The sequence below is a fragment of the Tympanuchus pallidicinctus genome, unplaced genomic scaffold (genome assembly GCF_026119805.1).
Source record: "Tympanuchus pallidicinctus isolate F22 unplaced genomic scaffold, pur_lepc_1.0 scaffold4, whole genome shotgun sequence".
NCBI classification, from domain to species: domain Eukaryota; kingdom Metazoa; phylum Chordata; class Aves; order Galliformes; family Phasianidae; genus Tympanuchus; species Tympanuchus pallidicinctus.
Genome location: NW_026294758.1, coordinates 33,452,104 through 33,472,260, shown reverse-complemented (window position 1 = coordinate 33,472,260; position 20,157 = coordinate 33,452,104). Strand labels below are relative to the sequence as shown.

The 20,157-nt window shown below is 38.5% G+C and overlaps 1 protein-coding gene across 2 annotated transcripts in view; it reads left to right on the top strand.

Moving 5' to 3' along the window:
* Nucleotides 1-20,157, top strand: part of DAPK1 (death associated protein kinase 1) — a 91,364-nt gene that overhangs the window by 18,126 nt on the left and 53,081 nt on the right. For both annotated transcript variants that reach the window (XM_052701143.1, XM_052701144.1), the window contains exon 3: nt 19,213-19,434. In XM_052701143.1, the coding sequence (XP_052557103.1) occupies nt 19,213-19,434 (222 nt within the window). The remainder of the gene's footprint in view (nt 1-19,212; nt 19,435-20,157) is intronic.

Genomic DNA, 20,157 nt, shown 5'->3' with positions numbered 1-20,157 from the left:
AGTAAATATCTTAAACCATGTGAAGTGAGTGTATTGAGAATGAGAGTGAATTCAAGTCTAACAAATGCTCCAAAACAACTCAGGCTTGCTGATGTCTTTATTTTGGTAGTAAGTGCTGCCAATATAATGAATAGTAAATCAAAAGCTTTTCTGACTTGAAGATGTGACTGTATGATTTTAAACCAGAAGGTATTTAGGGATTCCGTATTCCATTTCACAGATATCTGTATCAAATTTTCAAGCTGACTTTTGACTGCCAAATCTGCAGAAGCTGTTACGCGTTATGGCAGCTGATCTGTGCTCTTTCCTCTGTCATCACCAACAAGCTATCACTTCAGCTATGTTTCTGCCAGATAGGCAGCCTGAAGGTTACACTGGAGTAGCACTTAAGCAAACTCATTAATTGTGAGGGAATTTTGCTGGTATTGCTCTGGGAGGCATCTTCATTTGATGAACTCACATTTTTCCGCTTCTTGCAATTCTGTTACAAAACTTCCCTTCCTTACAGCAAGCAGCCACCTTTCAGCCATGCTGAGGCTGTGAGTCTGTAGCAATTCTTACTGTATGAGAGAAACACCCAATTTTGTGAGGGAAGGGGAATTCTGACAGATGGCTGCCACTCTGCAGATTTAAACTTGCCTGCCACCACATTTTTCTGGACAATCTGCCAAGACCATAAGCAGCTTCTGTTATTTATTATTATTTTTTTTTTTTGTCATTGCTTAGGACTGTACTGTATATAGTTGCTCCTGGCTGAAAACATTGGGTGCATTTTCATAACAAAACTGTATTCATGAAGTGAGAAGCTATATATCCAGAATGTTGTTCACATGTAAATAGTTGCCTTTGTAAAGTTGTATAAGTCCCTTATGCTCCAGGTCAGTTGCAGTAAGTCAAGTCCCAGACAGTAGATGAGCAAAGGCTGGTGTGCTTGGCAGAGCAGCAGATAGAGCCAGCTCATTTCTGCTGTGTACTGATATTTGCTTTCCCGTGTTATGTGAGCTGCCTTTGTCCTGTGAGTGGGAAAGAAAAGCAGTCAGTCATAGAATCATAGAATATCCCAAGAATATTATTGAGTCCAACCCCTGGCTCCACAAAGGACCACCCAAAATCCAAACCCTGTATCTGAAAACATTGCCCAAAGGCTTCTTGAAAGCCCTGGAGGGCCCTAACCTGTCCCTAACCCCCAGCTGCCTCTCTTCTGATACAGCTCCATGCCATTCCTTTGGGCCCTGTTGTCGCAGAGAGCAGAAGGAGCTGCAGCCACATGAGGCTTCCCCTCAGCCTGCCCTGCTCTGGGCTGAAAACACCCAGAAACCTCAGCTGCTTCCTTATCTGTCCTTCACCACCTCAGTGGCCCTAAGCAGTTTTGTGGACCATGGTATATGGAGGCAGGGTGTATGGATCAGAGAGGAGAAAAAGATGTTTCTGGAAATGTAGGCTTTCCTTTGGGGCAGAGCGAGTTTGTTTTTCATCCCATATTTATGTATCGGTAGAGCATCTCCCCCATTTTGTGAGATACATCCTGTGCTGTTCTCTGCTCTCATGTTGAATGCCAGTGTCTTAGGTGGCAGCCATAGGCAAAAGGTCTGCTGCGAGATGAGCCTAGGCAAGTTGTGGTGCAGACTGGACAGAGCCTCTCATTAGGCATGTAGGGTGCACTTTCTCCTGGGCTTCTGGAGGCAGTGTGGAGCAGGCACCACTATCCACAAAGCTATGCCTGAGTGCAGATGTCACGAGGCGTGGCAGTGGCTGCCTTGTCCTGCAACCCATCAGACCCTTGTGTGAGGCAGAGCGATGGCCTGCTTCTGTCCAGACCCTGCTCTTGGCATGGCGTGTTCTCAGGTAGTCCTAAATCCATGAAGAGTCTGTTTCTCAAAATGAAAAAGGATAATTACAATTTATTTTTCATCCAGGTCTTCTGAAGAGTGAAATGTAGCAAATGCACTAGCGTACTCAACTCTGCTTGCTTGTATTTCCCCTCTGACATTTTCTCTTCCTTTTAAAGGGAGCAGGGAGAAACCTCCAATCATGGCAATTTTTCTTAATCGGACACTTTAAAATGAAAAGGAAAAAAAAAAATGAAGCATGACACTGAGGGCAGAGGTCATTGTGTTCATCTCCCTGTGACATTTGTGTTGAACTGCAAAGCTGGTGGCTGGCATTAGAAAAGGCACGTACTTACACTGCTTGTGTAGAAAATAGGTGCATGCTGAGTAACACCTGGTAACTTAATGTAACAGTTTTTGTTTGAGATTGTGAAAGAAAACTGTAGCAGAAAGTTTCTTTCTTTCTGCGAAAGAAACTGTAGCCGACCTTCCTAAGAGGAGCCTTGCTTCAGGCAAGGTTTCACATAATTCATAAAGGAATGATTTTTTATGTTAGAAAAGGGAAAGAAATGTATAATTAGAATTTGTGTTCTTGAAGCTAAGAAGAAATGTCTTGGTAAACTGCTTTCGTAACGGAAATGGAAGGAGAATTAGTTGCAACTTTGATTGCACTATAAGACCTTGAGTCAGTTCCGTGTACTTCCTTTTGTATTCTGTACGGGAAAAACAATTTTTAAACAAGTGATATAAAGGAGAGCTCAGTAGTTAGTACTGTTTAATATTTCAGGTATTTACATGAGAAATCTTTATGTAGAAAATCAAATATTAAAGCCTGCTATGGTTTCTGAAGTGAAATAATTCAGGGTTGTTTGTGTTTCTTTCTGCATGCCAAAATAAGTAGAAGCTCAAACAAATACATTTTTTAATAAAGAAGACTGTCATTTATATTCAACTTTTTTTATTATTGTCATCTACAGAAATATCATTTACAGAAACATCTTACCAAAACTTCATAAGAGCATGTCTATGTATAGTTGAAATTAGCTGAATGCCTTTTGTACCCTTGCAACACATCAAGAGGAGTACTCTGTAACTTTCTGAAATATCTGAAACTAATGACTGAAAGAGTAAATGCACTTAGCAAGGGATGAGTTACAGTTTTTTGAGAAGTCATGACAGCAAAGTTGTTGCTGTGTGACGGATGGCAGCAGGAAGGCATTCTGACAAAATGGTGTCTGACATGAAAGTGTGTGTGTGAAGCAAAGGTGCATCACTGAATTGCTTAATTGATACCCATTGACATTCATTGATGCTTTCTGAACGTTTATGGAGACCAAATGTGGATGTAAGCACAGTGAAAGTTGGACTATGTGGGCAACATTTTCCCCCTAGCAGCTATATTGTCATTGCATTTGTGAAACAGTGGGTTGTCTCCACTGGTACAGTTTTTTATGAGTATGACATGCAGGCTCTTATTGGAAGCTGATGAGGAAGGTAGGGAGGATAGAGTGAAACAAGACCATGTTATAACAATTCTACAGTGGAAAAATCTAAAAATATGCTCTGTGATGAAGAGCAAGGTTTCTGAAACAAATTCTGTCATTTATGCACTTCTCATCCCTTTTAATGAAGGGAGGAAAGAATTCTGTTTGCAGCTCAGAGTGGTTGTTATGCTCATGTCTCTATGGGTACATTTTTGTTCTGAGGTTTAACTCAATCTGAGTAGAAAGAGCTGTATTGCTGAAAGCTGTGGCTGATGTGTGAGTCTTCTGTAGACTGGCTGAACTACTGTAGAAAGTGAAACTTTTGCTCTGCAGTGTTACTGATTATAAATATGCAACTGTTTTGAATGACAGATCTCCTGGCATCTTGCTATTCAAAGCCAAATTTAAAAAAAAAACACTTTTTGGCACAGAATCTGAATTTTAGGAAACAACTCTTTTTAGCAAGGCTGATGTGAATTTGAGAGGTTTTTTTTTTTTACTTCTGTTTATTCTCACTGTTACTCATTGAGCATAAAATGTGCATGAATTAATGAAAGTATACGTATGTTGCTTACACTGGTCCCCAATCTTTCCTTTACATATTTACATATTCCTTTACTGTCACTAACAAAACAGTTTTCATGGTGTTTAGAAGTGTCATCAAAATATGCATGTGGGTTTTGGATTGCTTCATAATACTGACCATCAGTGTTATTAGGTCAAAGCTGTCTGAAGGTAGTTTCTGTGCTCTGCATGTGCTTGCAGAAATGCAGCTGGAGTGGAGTTGAGGTTCAGAGGATGCATTCATTACCAATGGAAATATTGTGAGACAGCTGCGGCTCCAGATAGCTGACTGTCTGTGCACGTGCTGCCTTGCAGCATAGCCCCAGTCCTGCTGTGCATAAGCAAGTGACTGCCTCTGGTTTGCTGAAGTTTCCTTAAGAGCTATGTAGCACATTTATCTTTCATCCAAATACAGCTTACGCTGGTTTTCTGGAAAATAAGCAACAGTTTACCACCGTGGAACTTAATCCTTAAGTACTTTAGATAATTATTGGAAGAATAAAAGTCTGAGTTGCAGTTCAGACTTCAGAGATTCAGGTTAGATCTGGATGTACTGGAGTGCTAGTGTTTCTGGAGGTCCTTTTTGTTCACATCACCTTGAATCTGGGTTACTGTGTCTTTACTTGTCTTTCTTGAGATGTGATTTTTCTACTTATGCACAGTGAGTAAAATATGGGTTTAGAGCATTTGAAAAAATACTTGTTTTTAACAATGAGCAGGTTTATATGCAGTATGAAATTAAAATATGGTAATTTCAGTATAGGTGGCTTAAGCAGTTTCTCTGCCTCAATAAGATCAACTTGAGTGCCTGCAAGTATAGAAAAAAATGTCATTTTTTGGATAGCAGCACTACTGTTGAGAATTGAAGCTTTTAACATTCTTTTGTTATCTAAATGGATGTTTCTGGCTTTTTGATCACAGGTTAAAGCAAGCACTTATAGGCAAAAAGCATGTCTGTTAAAATCAGACAAGAAAAATAAGATAGTTTTGTAGAGGATATGCATACCATTAAAAGCCTGGATCACAAATGGATTGAGCCCCAAAGGATGGTAGGAGGAATATTATTTTATTTCAGTCAATTAGACTGAGGCAGTAGATGAATAAAATGATGACACACCTATCTCTCTTCTTAATCAGATACAAGCTTTTTCAATTTTCAATGATTTACTATTATCATTTTTTGATTCTGGAAGAGCTAACCAGTCAGCCCTCTGAAGAAATGTAATTCTCCCCTTTTGTCTAATTGCAGCTGGAATTCTAACTGAAGGTTTCATTCTTGTTCTGCAAGTAGCACTAACACAAGGAAAATGTATGCTTAACCTAAGCTTGTGTAATTATTCAGCAGCCATGTTCCAAATTTGCTGTCTCTTTTGTGCTTCACAACAATGCTTTCCTACCAGATTCTACCAGAGGATAAAAACTGTTTTAAATGAAGGGGTTGGTTTTGGCACAAGTGTTATGTTGTTGTTTTTTTTTTTAATCCATTACTTCTGCAAGTACCCTAGGACTGCTGTTTTTATAATATTCTAAAATAATCCAAGTGCTAAAGAAATCCACTGTCAAAGTTACATGGAGCAGTGATCTTTAGTTCAGCATGTTTCAGCACAGTATGTTTGAACGTAAAAATATATAGACTGAGCTGTTAGGTTGCAGTCTGTTTTTCTTGGAAGGAGAAATTGTTGTAGTTGCATTGCGTTAAGGGAGTTATGGGTGTTTTCGTGTTTTGTTTCTTTTTAAAAAAAGGTTATCAGTTATCCTGCCCTTGGTATCCCAGCTATTGGATCTGTTCCATGTACTTAGACTGGAGAAAGTGTAATGCCTCAGCCTGTTCTGTCTTTGCAAAAACCTTTACAGAACTATACAGGTACTGCGAGTAAGGGCAGATATGGTGTAAGCCCAAGGAAAATGAATGCGCCACTTTTAGGATAGCTTGTTCCATTTAGTTTGTTATGGGGAAAATGTTGATCCCAATCCTTATCAAGGGAATAGGAAAGAAATGGAAGGGGAAAAAAAAAAAAAAAAAAGATAAATTATATTTGCATTCTTGGAAGAATGTTCTATAGGAATTAGAAAAGATGTGAAACATGATACGTAGCAGAATTCCTGGAAGTGAAAGTGTCTTGGCAAGTATAGGAGTTTCAGATGGTTGGGCTTAAATGGGGCTACGCTTCAAAAATTCTGGCCTTGCGCCCAAAAGTGGGTGGGTAAACATGCAAGAACTTCCTGCTGAAATACCACTGCCTCATGAACAGAATTTTCTGTGTATGTGAGATAAGGATCTGGGGAGAACACAGCAAGGAGGGGGGGGAAGAGGCAGATGATATCCCTATTGCTTCTTATTGTTGAACAGCAGGATTTGTAGATTAATCTGTTTGCCAGTGCAGCAGATTGATGGGTAACCACATGATGCCATCTGCTACCTAGCTGGTATGTTAAATTTAGATATTGCCCGTGGATGTTTTTATTTTTCATTTATCTTTTAAGACACTTGTTACAAGTGTTATTCAGCTATCAAGTAAGAGAGGAAATAACTTGAAAAAGTAAGAATTTATTTTTTAAATGAGGTATGTAGAACTTTTAAGTCCTTTATTTACAATTTACTCTCAATTTTTTTTTTTATTTAGGTTACAGCAAATGATTTGCTTAAAACTGTATTTTAACTGTGCATGCACTAAACTGAATCCATTAGTAGGTCTGTAGTTGAGAAAGTAATAGGTCCAGTCTCACTGTTTTTCTCTGTGGAACAAATAAGCAAGTTTCTCTCCATGTAACAAGTTTAATGTGCTGGTGAAGTGTGAAGACCATGTTTGGGGTGCAGTTCTTCAATTAAACCAAGGGAAATGGCAAACCCTGGAGACAGCACTCAGTTTAATCTAGAAATAAGGCATAATTGATTGGCTTTGTCTGGTATTTCTTAAAGTATGTTTCTTTGTGCTGTGCCATTTCATTGAGAAGACAAGAAGGGCAGGTTGGAAGGAAACCAAGTGGTGCTGGGGACACAACACTGTGTGCACAGTGAGAGAAGAATTGTGAAAAAGATCTCTCTCCTATGAGGGATGGAGTTCGAATTCATGACTTTAGCTATGGCTGGGGAGGGGATGTTAGTGCCTGGCCATCCTGCTGGTGTTCAGCATGCCGGGGAGCACTGAGAGGAGGAGAAAGGGCCAGAAAGCATGAGGAGGAACTCGTTGCATTTTCATGTTTTGGACACTGTATCTTTTTTGTCTGCCTAGATCCAGACAGGGATCGGAGAGGTGGACCTTGAGGCTGGAAGGGAAGGTAGGGATTACAGAAGTTTTGAATTAAGAGGAACTTAGTGAAGAAAATAATTACAGTGGACTGTCAGAAGAGTGAGAAGAAGGCCTTTCAGTTGTGTTACAGGATCAGGCAGAAAGTGAAGGTATTGAATACTGGAGATGAGCCTTTGGTGCCACTTGTTCAAAAATCTTTGTTTCAACAGAAGTAAAAGGCCAACAAGCAGTATTTTTTGTGCATTGCAAGCCTTCGACTTAGCCCACCGTTTGGTCAAGCTGAGTTTAAGATTAGATGTTAGATCATATAAAAAGCAGAATTTCTAGCTTAAACTCTGAAATGACCAAGGGCTGTGTAGAAGTTTTAAGATGCATCTTTCAAAGCATTTTCTCCTGAGCAGGTGACTTTTGAAGGGCTTACTGAAATCACTCTTATACTATTGAGTTGTCATCTGCCAATTTGTGTTCGAGTGTGAACTTATTGAAAGTCCTGGTAAGTTTCAATACTTAATATCTTCAAACTGTGATGACATGCCCATATAAACCTTGACTGTGGCTTATAATGATATGCTTTCTGTGGCAGTTTGGATAATAAAATATTTATTGGAGTAAGAATCTTGTGCATATGTGCAGTATTTAGTTTGTCAGAGCTTTCCTTTCTGTGATGTAATTCCTCTACAATTCTTCGTTGTTTCAACAAAAACCAGTGATATCTTTCAGTAATCCAGTTTGTGTTCAGTGCAGATAAAGTATTCAGAAGTGGTATGCTTCGTGTAATTATTAAATATGTTATTTATATTTCTGATTTAATTATAATTTAATATCTGCGTATATTTTGGGTAATGTTTGGGTAAATAACAGTTTACATTTCCCTATTTTATGCTATATGACAAGTTAATCAAATATGTAAACGTTCCTTTAGTAAAGTATAATTCAGTAACATCTGATTATATGTCAAGGAGATGGCCTGCATAAAGAAAATATAAATAGCCTCTGTTCCAAGCAGTACACATGCTGCTGTTCTTTGAGGTGTTTTCGTAACTGCTTTCACATTGAATTGTGATACATTGAAAAGTATCTACAGCTTTGAGTTTCATGATCCCCTTTGCTCCCCAGTAAAAAGTAACGTGCCAGGAATTACTCTGAGCAGAAGCATTTGCAACTGTACAGGGAGATGTGGTGTTATTCAGAGCACATTCTGCACACTGCACTGTTCAGTTTAGAGCTCTGGCTGGAAACAAAGCCTTGTATAAAGGGGGAAAATGTTGGAGCTCTCTTCTCAGATGGAAGAGAGGAGTACAGTCTAATTTAGTTAGTAGCAGCCACACTTGGCATGGTCTGTGCATCAGCCTTCAGGCTAAGTACATCAGCAGAATGCAAATAATACAGGTTTTGTACTTTCTAATATCTTTTTATCCCCCCCCCCCCCCCCCCCCCACTAGATTCTGCATTTCTAGCTAAAACCCTTCCAAGGACAGTAACCTAGTTACTGCATGCCAAGAGGGAGTATTCCAAAAATCTAGATATTCACTCCACAACATAGTATGTGCAAGATATCATCAAAATATCAAAAAATACATCAGTCATATTTTATTTTTGTCCTGGTTCTACAATGCTCTTGTTGCAGTATACTGAGATTCTGGCACATTTACATGTGCATAAAGAGTAAGTAAAAATGTTACATGTGTTGGATGTGAACAGGTGGGAATAAGCTGAGTTTTTTTTAAATTTGTTCTCTGTTCTACACACAAAATTAAGCCTAGTCATCACAAGACTACATCTTTATGTTAAACTCCTTATTTTCAGATGTGAGCAATTCACTGTTCATCTACAATTGAATTTTACTATCGAACTGCTGATACTTAGAATTAACTTATCCGACTCTGCCTAATGGCTTGTACTAGTTAATAAGTACTTTTGGTGCTGTAATTGTATGCACAGGTATGTACATGCATGTCTAAACAGGTTTTAACTTGTTTTTCGTTGGCTGTGTTGGTAAAATGGTGTGATTGTTCTGTGAATAGAAGGAGAAAATCCTAAGCAGATCAACATCTTCCTTTTAAACAGTGTTGTTGGGCCTGGGGAAGATGTATTGTTTTTACTTTCAACATATGGGTGAAATATATGCGAAAAATATATTGGAAATACTCCAAATTTAGCTCTTCCTTCATGACAGTCACGTGGAGTCGCTGATGACAGAAAAAAAAAGCAATGCCACACTCTCTTTTAGGAAGAGTAGGAAGGATGACTGGGGTACTACTGACCTGTCAGTCTCACCTCTGTGCTGGGGAAGATGAAAGAACAGATTCTCCTGAATGCTGTGCTGAGGCACATGGAAGAGTGGGAGGTGATGTGAGAAAACCAGCAAGGCTTTACTACTGACCGGTCCTGCCTGACTAACCTAGAGGCTTTCTGTGGTGGCTGATGTCATCTATCTGGACCTCAGTAAAGCTTTGTTCAGTAAGGCCCCTATTCATTGTGTGTGGGTTGGACTAGATGACCTTTAAAGGTCCATCCCAGTTCAAACGATTCTGAATCACCTGCAGTCAGACCCAACTGATCAATCAGCTTCTGCTTAACAATAGCTGTTATTCTGGAGCACCCTGTTGGGCGAGATGTTGTCATACCAGAAGTTGTGCATGCATAACACTTCTTGCAGTGAATCTTAGCAGTACCAGTCATGCATTTTATTGTTTGCATTTATAATGAGGCCTGTGAAGTGCTGTAATACTGTGTGATAATCTGGTATTGTGAAGGCACTCGGTAGCATAAGTATTTCATTTAAAACTGCTTATGCATACATGTACATGGCTCAAAAATAAGTCCCCTTCTTTCCATTTTTTTCTCTCTATTTTAGTCCAAGATCTTGTAATTTTTCCTCTAGAATTTTTTGATACACTAGTCAGATAAAACAAAGGGCAGAAGTATAGGTAACAGTAAGAAATATGGTATCTGTCTTCTGCTCTGTCATGGATACTGAAGTGCGCTTTCATGCTATTATGTTGTTAATGTCCTTCCATAGGACTAGAGACTCTTCAGGATTCTAAGAAAACAATTAAAAAACCACTTTTCTTTAAGCATTTTAAAAATCTAGAGAAGTCTTTATCAGCCTAATGAAACTGTAGAAAGATAGAAAACAATAAAGAACTCCAGTTCAATCTAATTTCAGGGTAGATTACAAATTTCTGCTACGTACTTTTGCCTATGGGTATGTTTGAAATGTGTAATTTTAAAGTACAGTTTTAATTTTTAAAAATGTGTACGCTTAAACTCTACCCTATCTGCTTTTTACAGCATCTGAAACATCAAATTTTGGTTGTTTCATCTTAACCATCATCTGTCACAAATAATGCCAGGCTGCTTCTCTCACCATTAATTTCACTAATAGCTTATAGTTATACTGTTCACTCTGTATTTGAAAAGGTGGTGGAGCAAAGATTTCAGTTGATTTGGGCAAACAATTTGCAGCTGACTTTTATGCACCCTCTGTCTGGAAGTATTTCATGTAGTAATAATACAGATTATTTTGAAAGTGAGTTTGTTACATTTGTTTGTTTGTTTGTTTATTCATTTTGCTTAGCATGTCATGAAGAAAGCTGATGCTTTGGTGTAATCCCTTTAACTGAAGTATTTATGTTCCTATTGGAAAATGATCAATGATTCATTGTCACATATGCTGGGTTATTGTATTGTGATCAGGGTTCTTCCAAAAGACTGTAATTTGACCCTGAAAGTCAGAAATTCAGGAAAACTGGGAGATTTTTCTTGAGTTAAAAAATACCTAAACACATCTATGTATAACAAGGAACTTGAAAGTTAGAAATAATTCACATCAGAACACTTGCTTTGCTTTAGGGGTATGATGCACGTCCCTTTCCTTATTCTTCTTGCTCTTTCTAGCTTTGCTGCTTTCTAGAATATTTCTGAGGAATGCGTATCAGCTTCTATTTTACTGATGAGTAAAAGTTACAACTTAATTTAAATTCTTTAAATGTCAGAAACATTAGCATAGTAAGATCACGTAACACATTCTTCTGCCTTTGTACTTATAGTACTGTTCTGTTTTTATGGTCAAATTTATTTAGATTCTTGTATGTGCTTCTCTGTATCAGTAGTAGCTGGAAAAGGCTGTCTTTGTAGCAAACCATTGGATTTCAGCAGCCTCATTCTCCTCCTTGTTCATTCATGTAGTGTTTCGACATTATTTTCTCTTCAGCTTGATGCTAGGAGATGCTATATAGTGTTCAGCTCCTCTTCTGGCTCTTTTCCGATGTACTGCTGTTTCACATTTCTCCTGAATTTACTTCTGGCTTTGTGCTGTGACCAGTGCACCCTTTTTTACAGTGGGTTTTTGTGTGCAGCAAAAATATGCATGTGGTGATTGGGTGCTGCTCCTCCATATTAGAAGGCTGCCAAGTACTTAGTGCATTGCCAGCTTAGGCACTGGGCAGTTTTTGGGAAATAATTTTTTAAGCCAGAGACACAGAGTAGACAACTGCACTGTCAAATGAGAGATTTGTGTCTGTGAGTACTTAAAGTGTAAGCTTGTTACTTAAGGATTGTTTAGCCAGAGCTGTTTCAATTTTTTTTGTTTGTTTTGTTTTTTCATAGGAAGTTTAAAAAAAAGAAAAAAAGAAAATCAAATAGCTTAATCATCTATCCAGCATCCTTCAGAACAGACACCCTGCAGTGCTCTCTTGTTTTGTTTGCCATCTCTGTTCAAAGCTCTGGTATTTGGGAGACTAAATGCTACTGCCCTTTTCTGTTTCCCTACCAGTGAATTAAATGTTGCAGAGCAAGGGAAGGAACGCAAACATTCTGAGCACTGAATAAGCACTTCCACTTTTCAGAGCCTAAGCAAACGCAGTATGAGTAAACTAGCCTGTCCTACACTAATTCTCCATGTGGCTGCAAAATTAATAATGTGATTTGGAGATAGAACAGGGGAATTGTGCCCTTTTTCCCTCCCCTGCTCTGCCCTCCATGTGTCCATGCACATGTATCTCAGCTTCTTCATGCATCGAGATTAGAGAAGATTGTGCCTTGAGGCATAATGCTGGCAGTGAGCGTAGTTGTGTTTGAGCATGGTGAATGCGGACTGCCACCACTGCTTTCCTGCGGTGATTGCCAGGAGTGCTCTCTTCAGCAGATGACTTACCCTGCCCTATTAGTGTTGGTGGTAGCTTATCTCTTCAGTTGGGCAAGTCTAACACTTTGCGGTTAAGAGTCACTGGCTCACATGCAGGACAAGCTTTCAAGTGCTTCTTAATGTTTACCCTGTTGTGCAAAACTGCAGAGAAGTGATAATGGAAAGGGATCACCTGGATTCCAATTCGGCATTGTAGCGGAGCTGAAAACATAAGCATTATTTGCAAGACTTAGAACATGGAGAGAGATCTGATGTATTTATAACCCTTTATAATTTCTAGAGAAACCGGCTTTTCCTTTGAAAAAAGCTTTCTTAGGTGCTGATACCTTCCTCAGAGTTTGGTGAGAATTAATCTGTTTAGCAGGAAAAACTCATATGTGCTCTACCGTGACAGAACTTGAGAGGTAGTGCTGACTGATGGACCGAGCTGACAAAAAGATGTGGAGGTGGCTGTTAGCAAGACCAATAAAGGATGAGTTCCCTTGCTCAGTTGTGCATTCCCCTTAATGTCTTGTCATATTCCCTACGGTTTATTTTCAGAAGAAGCCTTAGAGAATGTTAAGCCATTAGAACAAAGACGATTATAAAAATACATTTTTAAAAAATCTCTTTAAAAAAAAAAAAAGAAAGAAAGAAAGAAACAGTCAGAGGCATGTGATGTCTGCATAGGTTATAAAACCCATGGCAGATCTAGGCAGGTAATTGGAAATTGAAAATACGAAATAAACTTCACCAGTTTAGGAAGCAATATTGCAGGTGATTCTGCTGGGTTTATATTATTTAACTGCTTTCATTTCAATCTGTAATGAAGCAATAAACATTGTTTTTCACAAGTCCACAATATAATGTTTTTAAAGCCTGTATCTTCACAGTATAGACATTCTTTGTGCAGGGGACAGCGTATTGCAAAAGTATCTGGCATGATGAAAAATACAGAATTCTCAAAATTGAAGGTGTATTTCCACATTACAAAAGGTTTCAAGTTAGAGAGAGGTATACCAGTAAGTAATTGTTTCAGTCACAGCAGTGAAAATCAGAACATGCAAAAAAACAGAAATGCAGTTACCGCATGGAAGTATAATGTGCAACATCTCTGGACTTAAATCCTATAAAGATCATTTTGTACGCTTCAAATGCTGTGGTGGTTTTACGTAAGTAGCTGCAATAGGAGGAAGCAGTTTCTGTTAAAATGTATCTACTATCAAGACACTTGCTTTATCTGAAGTACCTGTTTAATGCTACATCAGCGTCCTTTCTCTGAAGCAACATGAGTAGATCCACTGATCCCTGAGGAGACTTCTCATTTGTTCAGATTATCTTCAGTTCTTTGGGGTGAAGAAGGGGGGTGGGGGGGGGAGGGAGAGGGCTAAAAACCAATCACCAGCTCAGTTAGCCTTCCCTGCTGCAGTGCTGTGAGGGAAATTGCCAGCTGTGTTTTGAATTTGTGGATGGCTACTTCAGCACAAGTAGCGTGTCAGCTTTCCAGGAACAGGACATAAAAACTGGGGAGAGGATGTTTGCTTTTCCATTTCTGAAAACATCTGAAGTAGAGATCAAGAAGAGCTCAGAAGAGAGGAGGTGTGAGGATGTTTGTAGTCTGCTAGCAGCTGTTCTTGTGTGGAAGCAAGTAGCTGAGTGATTGACTTGCAACCTAATAATATTATTCGAGTGTCTTTTCATTGAGTAAGTATGATTTTTAAAAGGAGAGCAGTCAAATAGTGAAAGAAGTAATATTTGAATCTCGATACATCACATTGTCAGAGCTGTGTAATGAATACCAAATTTATAACATGCTTTTTTTTTTTTTTAAAAAAAAAAAAAAAAAGCACTAAATATTAGGAACGTACTGAGACATTTTGTTACTATTATCAGTGTAATGTCCCTTCTTTATTCACTTTCTCTGCTTCCATTAGTGCAGTCCATCTCAGAAAGTTGAATGAATAATTCCTCTACACCTGCACATCTGTGGCAGTAAGTATTAGAAACTGGACTCTGGGACTTGCTTCAGTACCTTCTTGCTCAATTTTCACCTCTTTTGGAAGGTTCTCCTTGCAAGAATTTTTCTCATTACAGAAGCAACTAATTTGCAGCTAGTCTAAACCTGCAGGCTGGGGCTGGACAAGAGTACAGGGTTTGGAACAGGTGACGAGTCTGCTACCCCTAATCACTACGATCATCCCTTTGAAAGGGAAGGCACTTATAACACTGAACCTCCTTCCAAAGAAAATAGATTCTAAAACATCTGTGTCTGCAATTAAAACTGTTTATAATTCATGCTAGTGCTTGTTCTGAGATCTCGCTGATCCAGGACCAATGAAGAGTGGTGTGTGTGTGCTGTATTGAGGATATTGTCACTTTCCATAATTTTTGCACTTATCTATATGTATTATAAAGGATAGCACACGTTGTCTTTATGATATAAAAATAACAGAGAAATATAATGATGAATAGGCCAGTAGGATAAGTACTTGTTCAAGAGTGAGTCAGAAAATTCACTGGATGTGTAAGCTTCATGCCAAGTGTCCTGAAAAGAGTGGATTCAGGCTAGCAATTAGCTATTGGTTGAGTAAGAGTTACAAAATTGCGAAACAAATTACTGTTATTAGCAGAAGTATTTGTTCTCTCGTCAAGCTGTCATTTTCACTGTTCAACCTGCTTCTGCCATGTGGAAAAAAATGTTGGATATTTTTTCTATGAGGGCTTGTTCCTTTAATGTAATTGTCCCCTGTACTGACAATGGTCTTTGTGACCTGGCCACTTCAAATCAAACCTGCAAAAGCAATAGAAGCTGTAAAAACTCAAGTGCTTTTTTTCTGTCTTTGAAGAGGCTAAATGAATGAATGCTGGATCTGAAATAAAAGATCAGCAGGAGAACGTGTAGGAATATGAATATAGCCTATACAGGGCTGACTTACACCAGCTCTATTGCTGCAGTTCTACAGTTTAAAGTCCAGTAAATACCCTTTGATTTAACACCTCCTTTGCTTTTAAGGGAGCTGTAAAATAGCAGGGCTTAGAGAACTCTGGAGTGAAATAGCCCCTTTGATTGCAGCTTAAAAGTGATCTGCAAGTAGAGCATTTAATAACAAACAACTAATTGTGGGGTATGTGCTGAATAGCAATAAGAAGGCTGTTGAATAACTGGCACTTAATCTAGATAACTGTTTGTTGATAATTTTCTTGTACTGGCAAAGATTCCCAGAACCCCACATTCTGATGAACTGTGGGTGGGAGCAGTCTTCAAAGTAATTTGATTTCAAGCAATATACTGGCCATCTGATAACACTTTTTTACTGTGGGATACCCTGCGTGGAGATATCCTTGAAACAGTTACAGCTTGAGGAAAAAAAGACTGAAAATGCTACATAGCTCAGAAGAGAGGAGATCTACTAGCCTGAACTGATCTCCTTTATTTCAGTGCTTCAGCCTCATGCTGTGACATGATAGTTGACTCATCGCCAACATCAGATTGAAGAACTCTTAACCTTAAAGGCATCATAAGCACGATGCGTCTTTGTGGAATGGGGGGTATTGATGATCTATTGACACCACAGAGAAATTATCTTTCTTTAGTTTACAGATCTACAACTACTGCATGTTTAAAATTATGTGCAGAATGTTTTCTGTTTAGAAAGAAGTCCAAAATGCATTGCTATCTTCAGTGAAGAAACAAAAAAAGAAAAAAATATGGACTAAAGGAAAAAATATCAGAAATTCAGGTGTCAGAATTCTTCAAACACCAGCAGTGCAAGTCTTTTCAGTGAGAAGGGCTTCTCTGAAAGTGGTTCCTCCTGTTTTATTGTATTGGCCCATGATGTCAGAGGTTGGATATTGTTGGCATGGCAGTAGTGGTTGAACCTTCCTGCCAGTATTCCATTATATGTTGTTGCCATACAGATGGCAACAGTGGGGCAGTCTGACAAAGTGGATGTATGTCTGAAGCAAAGGGGTGCCACTGAATTCCTCCATATAGAAAAATATGACACCCATTGACATTCATTGATGCTTGCTGAACATTTGTGGAGGCTAAATGGTGATGACAGTGGCCCGTTGTTCTGAACATCTTTGCAGATTGTTACAGGTGGCATGAAGGCTTGCTCATCTCTGGTAAAAAGTGTGGTGACTATACTGAAAGATAGTGTTTTGTAGGTGGGACTTAACTCTCTGAAATAGTCTTATTGTATTCTTTTGTATATGTTGTCATTTCCATGGAAATAACTAGAAGTTATTACTTTTAAAGCAACCTATGTATATGACTCTTAATCCCAGTCTGTTTTTCAATTTTATTAAATCTTCTTAGATACCAAAATGTATTGTATATCCACATACCTCAGTGTTACTTTTAGCTGCAGCCTTTCTTAAGCCTGATGTTAGTAGTGATTGTTTTACTTTTTTTTTTTTTTTTTTTTTAACTATGGTAAAGCAGTAGCTGTTGTAAAACTTCCGAGGAGAGTGTTGATAAGAAAGTAGCTAACCTTAATATTTTTATGATTGAAAAGGTCTTATACGTTTCCTTACTCTGACTGATGACTATTCAATTGTTTTGAGAGTAAAGTGGTTTTTTTGCCTTTTTTGCAGTGGGTACCTGCTGCTAGAAGAGGAGAATAAGTATTATGTGTGCACACATGCAGTGTAAATTCTAAGCTTCTTGGAGCTGCAAATCACTTAGCTGCAAAATCATTACTAATGTGCTGTTTGAGCGCAGATAAAACCTCAAATCTGTGGGGGAAAAAAATGGTAATAGCTTAAAGTCATGTTGTAGGTGTCTCACTTATGCAAAGATTGGCATTCTTTTAAAACATGAAAAAAAAAAAGCTATTTTTTGTTACTGGGCAGAGAATGCTTTTGTCTAGCCCTAGCATTTTTCTCCCTATGTTATGGAGAGATGAGGGTGTTTTTAATAAGCTCTCCTTTAACTAGAGTGACAAGAATACAATTCCCAGGATTTGTCTTGTTTTCTGTTTAGCTTGGTGGATATAACTTCTAAGTACTTTAGTAGAGCCCAGGAAAATAAATTAAAAGTAGAATAGAAAGTGTAACAGGAATTTTGTGCCCATTGGGATTAAACCAAAAATTACTTACCCTTACTGGTTGCTGCTGGCAGTCTTTCTTTACAGAGTCATTTAATTTTGTGTGTACATATTATTTGGTGTGCGGCATTTTTATCCCATGATCAGCTCCGTAGATGTCTGCATAGCACTCAAACCTGTGGATGAATCATAAGCAGAAATATTTTGTTTCTTCTGTTGCGCAGTTTAGGCTTAGAGGCAGAAAGCCAGTTGGCCAAATATGAAGAGGAACTTCTTACTTCCTTCTGACCCTTGAGTTGGACTGTATTGTAGCAATGCCTGTGTCTGATGCCTAACTTTGCAATTGCTCTGGAGCTTTGAATTTTCTGAAATGTGGCTTGCTTTTTCAATAATACTAAATACCTCTATCTCTAAACGTGTACATGTTGTGTGAGAGAGTGAGAGAATTACAGCTTTTCTTTTCTATAAGCAACAGCATCGGACACCGTGCATGCACTCCACCACAGCAGGACAGATAATTGAGTGCATGCTCTGCCCTGACTTGCTGCCCTGTACACAAAACTGTGCTGATCCTGGAGACCAAACCTTGTTGTGGAGCTGAACTGAACTAAGCAAAAAGGGCTTAGGTACCTTAGAGTGTCTTTTCTGTCCCTCTGCTGCTGGTCTAGGACAACACATCTTCCAGAGTTCCTGTACCTTGTATCCTGGTTCTGTATGAGTGTCCAAGATCATCTCAGATGGCTCTCATTAGCTAAGTTCAGGATAATAATGTACATCTTACGCCTAATCAGAAGGAGGATATAGCCAGCATTACCCAAAGCACAGCTCTGCTCACTACCATTTGAATGTTTTCAGGCCCTGTGAGGCAAATCGGGCCCTTGACAGGTTTGAGTAGTACAGCTTTATCTTTAGAACAGAGATATACAGGGGAATAACAAAGTATGCAGCAGAATTTTTTAAAAATCCTTGCTGTAAATATTTTTTTCTCAAGGGACATAATGTCATCTTACAAATTCATGATTTCATGAAATTGATTTCATGAAATGTTAATGATAACACTGAAGTAAATCCAAATCTTGAAACTTAAATGGAATGCTTCTCTCAATGTTTACTTCTCTGGCTGCCCATGGCAGAGTTCAAAGTCTGCCCTGTAATTGTTGGCTACTCCAAAGCCTTTCTAGAAGGTGAAGGTTGATGTCTCTGCCCAGTCTTCTGCAAGGAAGTCGCTCAGTGTTGCCCCATAGCTCACCTTTCAGGTACTGATGGGAGTTGCGCGTGCTTATGTTACACCTCTGCGCAGATATCTGATCCTACTAAGCTTGTCTTTGGTTTATCCTTTGCTATAAATCTACTTCAAAGGTCACTTTTTTGCTTAACTTCAGAAATTTAGAAATTGAAAAACTTCAGAAAACTTTCTCATTAATATCCAGTAATTCTTAGTACAATGAAAAAAAAAACCAACAAAATTTCTGGAGAATCCTGAGCGAGAGTTTAAGAAAACTTAGGAAGAATATTTAATAGTATTAGAAATCCTCTTCTTGCTTTAACATAGCACTAGATTCTTGGGGAACAAAAAATTACTTTCAGCATGAGTGAAGACGGAGAAATGCAGAACTTTCCCCCACTAATTCCCAAAGCACATATGTGTCAAAAATCTAATGGTCTGCACAGGCAGCATTTTTTAGTTACATATGCTGAAATGTGGGTATATATGCATGCCACATGTCTGTGGAATTCCAGGGTGGGTTTGGTTTTTTTCAGGTATTATTCTGGTTTTCACAAAAAAAACAGATATATATTTGAGCAGAGTTAGTAAGTTGGAGTCACAGCTGTTTCTCCCTGTAGCAGCAAGTAGAAACTATTCCAGTTCTAACAATCTCCTTCTCTTTCTTTTTTCTTTTTCAGTGGACAGTTTGCTGTAGTGAAAAAATGTCGTGAGAAAAGCACTGGTCAGCAGTTTGCAGCAAAATTCATCAAGAAACGGAGAACAAAATCTAGCCGACGTGGCGTGGGCCGCGAAGATATTGAGCGAGAAGTCAGCATTCTCAAGGAGATTCGACATCCTAATGTGATCACCCTGCATGATGTTTATGAGAACAAAACAGATGTCATTCTTATTCTGGAACTGTAAGTGACTCTATGTATGGGGAAGAATGACAGATTTTTTGTGTTGTTATTTTAAAGAAATTAAGGTACTTTAAGAATGGTGATTTAATGAGTCTTTCTTACCACCCGAAGGTGAATGATAATAGCCTGACGGTTCTTTTTCTTTATATTGGAGTTGTCGCTTCCTGATTTATACCTCTGTTTTTCACTCTAAGTGTGTTACAGTGGTTAAATAAGTACAGTATACTTAATATTTTTTTGAACCTATTATTTTTATCATTATTGTTCTAAATCCAGAGCAGTGTAGAGCTCAATGATTTTAAGATTAGAGCAGAGGGAAGTACAGATTCTGGATGGAGGTTAGTTTAGCAAATTTTGTGGTATTTTGTTTTGGTGTAAAGCAGCATCACTGAATTTATTTATTATTTTGCCCACATAACTGAGAGTAGAATTCTCACAGTTCTTTCCTGTTGAAATGTAAACTGAACTTTCATATCCTTGTTTTAGTTCCCATTTTTTTTATCCAGTTATTTGCTAATTGACTGAAGTAACTGTGTTAGCAGAGACCACTTTGCTGCTGCTTGGAGCCTGAGCTCAGGTTCTTCAAAGGCTGCAAGTTCTCTAGTTAATCAGTATTTACCCTTCACAGCTTGTCAGTGTCTGCTTGTGGGATATGCATGTCTTTAAGTTGTTTAGATGCCTAACACAGGCTGTATTATTGCCATATTTGTTCCATACCATTTA